Source organism: Ursus arctos, unplaced genomic scaffold, assembly GCF_023065955.2.
Source record: "Ursus arctos isolate Adak ecotype North America unplaced genomic scaffold, UrsArc2.0 scaffold_2, whole genome shotgun sequence".
In the NCBI taxonomy this organism is placed as follows: Eukaryota; Metazoa; Chordata; class Mammalia; order Carnivora; family Ursidae; genus Ursus; species Ursus arctos.
Genome location: NW_026622874.1, coordinates 41,176,975 through 41,184,498, shown reverse-complemented (window position 1 = coordinate 41,184,498; position 7,524 = coordinate 41,176,975). Strand labels below are relative to the sequence as shown.

General features: G+C 47.0%; 1 protein-coding gene across 7 annotated transcripts; it reads left to right on the top strand.

Moving 5' to 3' along the window:
- Window positions 1–420: 420 nt before the first annotated feature.
- RAB29 (RAB29, member RAS oncogene family) lies at window positions 421–7,110 on the top strand. Of its 7 annotated transcripts, none has more exons than XM_057315178.1 (6): window positions 440–454; window positions 861–1,123; window positions 3,401–3,472; window positions 4,367–4,548; window positions 4,840–4,961; window positions 5,245–7,110. In XM_057315178.1, the coding sequence occupies exons 2-6, from the start codon at window positions 1,000–1,002 to the stop codon at window positions 5,354–5,356; spliced, it is 612 nt and encodes a 203-aa protein (XP_057171161.1). In that variant the 5' UTR covers window positions 440–454; window positions 861–999; the 3' UTR covers window positions 5,357–7,110. The 7 variants fall into 7 exon arrangements, with proteins under 7 accessions (XP_057171162.1, XP_057171161.1, XP_026336288.1 ...); XM_026480503.4 differs by lacking the exon at window positions 440–454 and adding an exon at window positions 455–557 and having other exon boundaries at window positions 866–1,123; XM_026480502.4 differs by lacking the exon at window positions 440–454 and adding an exon at window positions 469–583 and having other exon boundaries at window positions 866–1,123.
- The last annotated feature ends 414 nt before the right edge of the window (window positions 7,111–7,524 follow it).

Sequence of the window (7,524 nt, the reverse complement as noted above, 5' to 3'; positions counted from 1 at the left end):
TCCATCAGAGTGTTCCTGAACCTGACTGATACTGGGTCATATGGCAAATAAAAGAGCTAGCCTTCATATTCATAAGAGCCTAGGTTTGTCTGTCAAATTGAAGACATAGCAAACGGACTTCGCTAGGAGCATGAAGGATGAGGCTTGAGCTTCTATTAGTAGAATAATATATGGAATCTATGGAATAATTTTTCGTCTTAGTTCCATAAAACCTTTAAAGAATGAGAAATCTATCTGGGGAAGGATTTAGGCAGGTGAAATTATGTGGAACAAAGAGTCTCCAAGGGAGCTTTCTATTCCAGAATTACTTTAAAATAAGATTCTGAACCGTTGAAGGAGTTTGAAAACCTTGAAACTTTGCGCAGATTAAATTAAAGACAGAGTTCATAAACTACATTTCCCAGGAGGCCTCGCGGGCGAGTTTCTGCGCTCTGCTAGGTCTCTTCGCCGCGAGGTAAGCTGGAAAATGTAGTGCGCCAAGCCGCCCGGCACGTCACGCGTGCCGAGGAACGGGGACCGAGCGGCCCGGGGCGGTCCGGGGTCCCGGGAATCCAAGTGTGAGCCGCTCTTTCCCCCGAATTTGGTTTGTGCCCTGCGGGGAAGACCCCACCATCTGAGCCCGACTGTGAAATGAGCTGGTCGGGGTTCGGTCGTTCTCTGGCCCCGCTCCGGGGAAGCCCCGGTGGGCGAGGCACCGCTGCGTCGCGTCCCGTTTCTCGGCAGCGGGGCGGGGTGGGGGAGAAGGTGCAACAGCCGGGGGGTTCAGAGCTCGCGCCCTGTGCCCCACCCAGGCTGCGGCCGCGCGGGGAGGAAGCGCGTAAAGGTTGAGTGCAAAGTTTCCCTTTCTGCTTTCTCGTCAGAACAGCCTCAGCCGGCGGTGGGCTACAATGCCGAACTTCAGTTTGTAGGGGTCCGGAGCGAAAGGGGTTAAAACAAGAGACTCCTTCCCCACCCACCCCCCCATCCCGCCGCCTCCTTCACAAGTCCAGCCCGCCTGCCATGGGCGGCCGCGATCACCTGTTCAAAGTGCTGGTGGTGGGCGACGCCGCGGTGGGCAAGACGTCTCTCGTGCAGCGATACTCCCAGGACAGCTTCAGCAAACACTACAAGTCCACGGTGGGAGGTGAGATGTCGCCGCGAGGGCCGGGTGGACCCCAGCGGGTTGGGGCCGGGGGCCTCCGTGTCCTTGGGTCGTTCCTCGGGTCAGGAAGTAGGTGTCTGGGATCTTGGAGGGAGGACTTGCCGGGTGTTTGATTTGCACATGTCTCTTGCGTTTCCCCAATTCGGTTCACCCTGTCCGAGCTGACCGCCTGGAAAGATATTGGGCCGAGGTGTGAAGAGGAGGAATGGGGAAGGGAGGTTGAGAAAATACGCAATTGTTGCGTTTCTCGGGGGAACTGTGAACTCAGGTCTCCTCCTGCAACCTTCCAAGCGGTCACCCGCCAATCTCTGAGATCAGCCGAGGCCGCTGGGACCCCTCCGGGAGGCCCGATTAAGTGCCAGCTGGGGCTCTTGGTCTGCCTCTCACAGCTGATGAAGGAACGGAAAGGTATTTAGTCTGGACTCAAGGATCCTACCTTTGTTTTCGGGGATGCCTGAATGGGAGAGCCCCTGAGCCACACAATCCGATGCTCAGCAAGGCTGATGAGCTGTGTGTATTTTTGTCCACGGATTGCCTAAATAAAGGCAGCTAGAAATTATTCAAGGAGTCTGACCTATCTTCCCACCCCCCTTTCTCTCAAGCTGACGAGGGGGAAAAGGAACACCAAGAAGTTCATACATTTCTTTCTAGGGATGACCTTGGGCTCAAGTTTTTTGTTTTTTGTTTGTTTCTTGTTGTTGTTGTTGTTGTTGTTGTTTTTCCCAGAAGTAGAAATGCGTTTTTGTTAAGGTCCTTAGCTGGGAAGAGCTAAGGACCTTAAGGTGAAGGTGAAGAGGGAGGGTTAACAAACAGTAAGAGAACTTTTTTTAGGGGATAAAAACCTGCACTGATGTAAATTTTGAAGGTGGGTGCTGGTGTTCATTATGAAATTTTTTAAAAAAATTAACAAGCATTAACATTGCAATGAAAACATCCTCCTTGAGAACATCCAGCAACATTTAGGGTTTAAAGTTTCAAAGACTATTTCCCTGCCATTCTGTCCCCCACTCCTAAATAATAGGAGGGCTCCTATTTCATGGGTTTGGTTCAAAGCGTTTCGCTAATTAGTTTTTAGCAATTGCTCTCCTTTAACTTTAGTAAAGAATAATGGCCCTGGCTAATTTTTTTTTCAGTGTTTATTCTAAATTCCCCCTAGCTTTCATTTATGACACAGATGTGGAAAAATGTATTTCCAAATCTGGGAAGTTACTCTGTTTCTCTCCTCAAAACGTTTCCCTCCCGGCCTACTCTTTCAGGCTTAGCTCCTGGAGTCTTAGCATCTACAGATTCCAGCACTGCTCTCAAGCACCGTCCATACCTTGTCTTCTTCCTTGGAAGAACCTCTTCCCTTAACCCTATTCCCACCCAAAATAATCCCTACAGCCTTATGGAAGGTGTAGAATCCCCCCCCCCCGCAGTGTTTTTCTCATAATACAATTGGATTAGAAACCAACAGTGAAATTGAATGTGGAAGATGCAAAAGCCACCACACTTACCTCATTTCCCCCTTTTGCCCTATCATCCCTTCCCCTAGAAAACCCCCTAGACCTTCCAGAAGCTGTTTAACTTGAAATTAGGAGTTGTTTTCATAATTGCTCCCACCCTTCTATCCCCAGCCTTAGAGACAAGCAGTATCAAATAAATCAGTTTGTCAAGAGCGTGAAAGCTGAAGACCCCATCAGAGAGTGGTGATGAATTATCTGTGCCAGAGGCACCGGGAGGCACCTGGCTGCCCCAGTCAGAAGACCATGCAAATCTTGAGCTTGGGGTCGCGAGTTCGAGCCCCACCCTGGGGGTAGAGTTCACTTAAAAAATAACAATTATGATAATGATAAAATTTTAAATGTTTTTTAAAAAGGGGGCTCCTGGGTGGCTCAGTTGGTTAAGTGACTGCCTTCGGCTCAGGTCTTGATCCTGGAGTCCCGCATCAGGCTCCCTGCTCAGCAGGGTGTCTGCTTCTCCTTCTGACCCTCCCGTCCTTTGTGCTCTCTCTCTCTCTCTCTCTCATTCTCTCTCTCTCTCTCAAATAAATAAATAAAATCTTTAAATAAATAAATAAAATGTTTTAAAAAGAAAGAATTGGCTGTTCCACACTTAATGCGTGCGTGTGGGCTCATCTCAACCCATTGAGAGCTTAAAAATAAATAGATACATAGGATGGGAGTGGTGTGTCTCTAGGGTTATAACTGCATATTTGATCTGAGCTTATTCGTGGATTTTATAAAGGTAAGTTTTATTCAATTGTACGTGTGTTTTCAGTGGATTTTGCTCTGAAGGTTCTCCAGTGGTCTGACTCAGAGATGGTGCGGCTGCAGCTGTGGGACATCGCAGGTAGGCGGGGAAGGCGGGAGAGCCGCAAGGGAGGAAATTTTGGTTTAATCAGCAAGCTCTCAGAAAAAGTGGAGTAGCAAAACCAGAAGTTTGTTTTTTGGGGTTTTTATTTTTTAAGATTGTATATATTTATTTGAGAGAGAGAGAAGCACGAGCGGGGAGAGGGGCGGAGGGGCAGAGAGAAGCAGACTCCCCACTGGGCAGAGAGCCTGATGAGGGCTCGATCCCAGGACCCTGGGATCATGACCTGAGCCGAAGGCAGACGCTTAACCTGCTGAGCCACCCAGGTGCCCCAAAACCAGAAGGTTTTTTCTGGAGCTGGAATGATTGAGTTGTTCAGAGGATTCGTAAGCTGGGCGGTTGTAGAGTGCTTGTAGATATTGTCCGTAGATGTTTTGCCCTGGATGAATGGGGGGGGGGGCGGCTAGCAAGGTGGTAGACTGTCCAGACCATAGATGGGTGCTCTCACAGCAGAGGGAGGGTGCTTTTTCCAGGGTTCCAGCTGATCTTGGGGAGAAACAAGATCCCCGGAAAATAGATACAATAATAATAATAATAGGTGGTGTTTACTACGTGCTAAGCACTTTCCTGAGCATTTGAGATTCAGTGAGTCATTAATCCTCATCACAACCTTGTGAGAAAAGCTACTGCTTCTATCCCCGCTCTACCGATGAGAAGTCTGAAGCACTGAGAGCTTCACTTGCCCAAAGTTCATAGAGATAGTAAATGACAGAGCAGGGATTTGGAATTGGGCGGTCTGGGTGCAGAATCTGGACTCAGCCACGGTGCCTAATGCCCTCCCCAACAACGAGGTAGAAAGGGCAGGGTATCCGAAGCGGTTCTGAGACTGGTTCTTGGTATCCCCTTCTCGGGGGCTCCCTCCTTTCTTCCCAGGGCAGGAGCGCTTCACCTCCATGACTCGACTGTATTATCGGGATGCCTCAGCCTGCGTTATTATGTTTGATGTGACCAACGCCATGACCTTCAGCAACAGCCAGAGATGGAAACAGGACTTGGACAGCAAGCTCACGCTGCCTAATGGAGAGCCCGTGCCCTGCCTGCTCTTGGCCAACAAAGTATGTGGTCAGTCTGGGAAAATGGCCCCTGGCCTCTCTCTGTGGTCAGAGAGTGAGCATGTCTAAAATGCTCTCTGATTCCGGGCATCCATTTCCCCTTCTCAAGTTGGCAAAATCATCTCTACCTTCTTTCAGGGGATGCTGGGACTTTCTTTGGGAAGAATGTTGGCCAGATTTTAGATGCTGGTGTTCTAGCCATTGGTGGAAAGGTTTTACATCCAGAAGTGTCTGAGCAGTGTTACTATTCTCCAGAAGTTTATGGTGTTGCCTTGTATGTACTCTCTTTGCCAGTGTGACCTGTCCCCTTGGGCAGTGAGCAGAGACCAAGTTGACCGTTTCAGTAAAGAGAATGGTTTCACCGGTTGGACGGAAACATCAGTCAAGGAGAACAAAAATATTAATGAGGCCATGAGGTGAGTAGTGCGTGTTCTAGGGCTAGACACACAGATTTACTTATCTTCTGCCACGCCCCGTGGACCTTCTTTTCTTGTTTCTGGGCAAACGAGAGCAGACTGAGCCCCTGGAATGCCAGCTCCTGAAGGTCAGGGATGCTCTCCTTTCTCCCGAGATAACTGGGGACAAAGGGGCATTTAAACCTCCTGGCTTGACTGAATGCCATCTGGTGATAAGACAACGTCTGCCATGTCTCCCTTGGTTCCATCCAGTTTATCAGTCTTTTGTTTGTTTGCTTTTTAGAGTCCTAATTGAAAAGATGGTGAGCAATTCCAGAGAAGATATGTCTTTATCCACCCAAGGGGACTACATCAATCTACAGACCAAGCCCTCCTCCAGCTGGGGCTGCTGCTAACAGTGTCTGGCTTGTTCTCCCTCCTGCGTTTAGGAGGCCTTTTCATCTCTTCCCTTCGGATGCCCACCCAGCAATCTTACTAAGTACATTTGAACTGTCTTCTGCCAGCTGTCCAGGGAGGAGGACTGTCGTCACTAAGGAAAGACCTGGGACTCGTGTGTGTCTCTGCATCTCTCCCAAGTTCTTACTTGCTGTTGGCTCCCGTGGCTCAGTGCCTTCTGTATAAGAAAGATCACCTTATCCCTCATCTTGTGATCTAGGATTTTGTGGGAAGCATCAGAAGTCAGCACCTGTGTTTTAAGGATCGTAATTCTCACCTATTTTTGTGTTTCTTTTTCCATTTGATGTGTGTGGATATGTCAGTCTGATCTGACTTTGGAATGCGAGGAAAATGAGAGCAAAGGGCATTTCCCAAAGTCATCATAGGTTATTGCTTTCAGATTCTTTCTGTCTTGGACTTTGAATTGAAACCTGTGATTCTGAGATGGGCAAGGAGTGGGGCTGGATATCCGTGGGTTCTGGGTCACAGGAGGTAACCCAAAAGTCACTCTAGTTTTGAAGCTTCTAAAGTCATAATTGGCTTTCTCTTGTCTGGGCTTCAAGAATAGTCAAGCTTTTTAAACTACCTGTTGCGTGTGACGAGAGCCTTTCTTTCCTCAAAGAAGCAGTTGTCCCATTAGGGTTTTCTAGTATCTCCCTACCAGTGGGGTGGGAGCGGGGTTCACAGGGTTTCTGGGTTGATGTCTTGATGCCTAATGCTGCAGGTGACATCGCTTGGCTGTGGTACCCTGAAATAGGTCTGTTCCTTACAGCCCTGGGGGTCTGAATGGAAGAGGGAGAGGTTAGCAGAACAAAATCCTATGGGGCAACTTGCTTCTGAGCACTTTGGTGCCTAGCACTTACCAACCACAGGAAACAAATTTTATGTACAGACCTTCACCTGAGTGGAGAGAGTAGAGAGACAGAAAATCATTAAGTAATTTAAGTGCTAAATCGGGTAGGTTTTTTAGTATCAAATCACTTCTAGACAGCTTCATTTGTTGAATTCTCACAGAATGGTGATTTATAACCTACCCAAAGTTATGAATATTCTTCGTGAACTCCGAGACCTAGAGTTCTTTGAAAGACACTTTAAGTACGTGTCCTAAGAAAGATTCCCAAATTGAACTTATCAGAACCTCCTGGGAAGTTTGTTAAATTTTTTAAAATAAAATGTGTACGTTTTAAGATTTCTGGGTCTGAAACTCGAGCCTACCAAATCAAAACTTCCAGGGGTGTGGTATGGGAATGTACTGTTGTTGTTTTTCAAAGCTACCCAGGTCATTTGACCAGCCTGGTTTGGAAAACATTGCTGGAGAATTTGGTAAAGATGCAGGATCCAGGCACTCCCTATGTAAATGATCCTGGGTTTCCCTATGCGCTGTTTGCTCTCCAGGCGGTTTTGATACACCCCAGACTTTGGAGACTACTCTCCTAAGAGAATGATCAGAGGCCAAATGTCAGAAATAGACAGGAGCCAGGCCTTCAGGGGTTGGTTGGTTTGTCCATTTTTAATGCCAGTTACTAACTTTTGCACAGTGTTTGAAGACCTTGAAGTTCTCTTTTGTGTTACCCTTTTCAAATAGGTTTTTATTACAACGATTCTGAAAATAAAGAGTGGAATAGCAAATTCCCTTTATGTGAAAAGAAAATGGATTTTTATTTACTGGTTTAAACCTCTGCAAAAGTCACAAATAAAGGCAAAATAAGTCTTGTATTCATGGTAGTTACTGGCTTTTAATGTGAGTTTATTAAAATACTATTTTATACTAATAATTTAAGAGTATCAGGGAAATGGAGACTTTGTTTTTTATTTATCTAATTTTTTTAAGATCTTATTTATTTGACAGAGAGAGAGCACAAGTAGGCAGAGCAGCAGGCAGAGGGAGAGGGAGAAGCAGGCTCCCCGCCGAGCAGGGAGCCTGATGCAGGACTCGATCCAAGGACCCTGGGATCATGACCCGAGCCGAAGGCAGACACTTAACCGACTGAGCCACCCAGGCGCCCCTATTTTTTAAATACCTTCTTTAAAAATGAAGGTAAATGTTATTTTATCTATTAATTTACTAGTATCAATTGCCTAATACTAATTGAGTACTTGATACGAGATTCCAAATACTGCTTGGAAA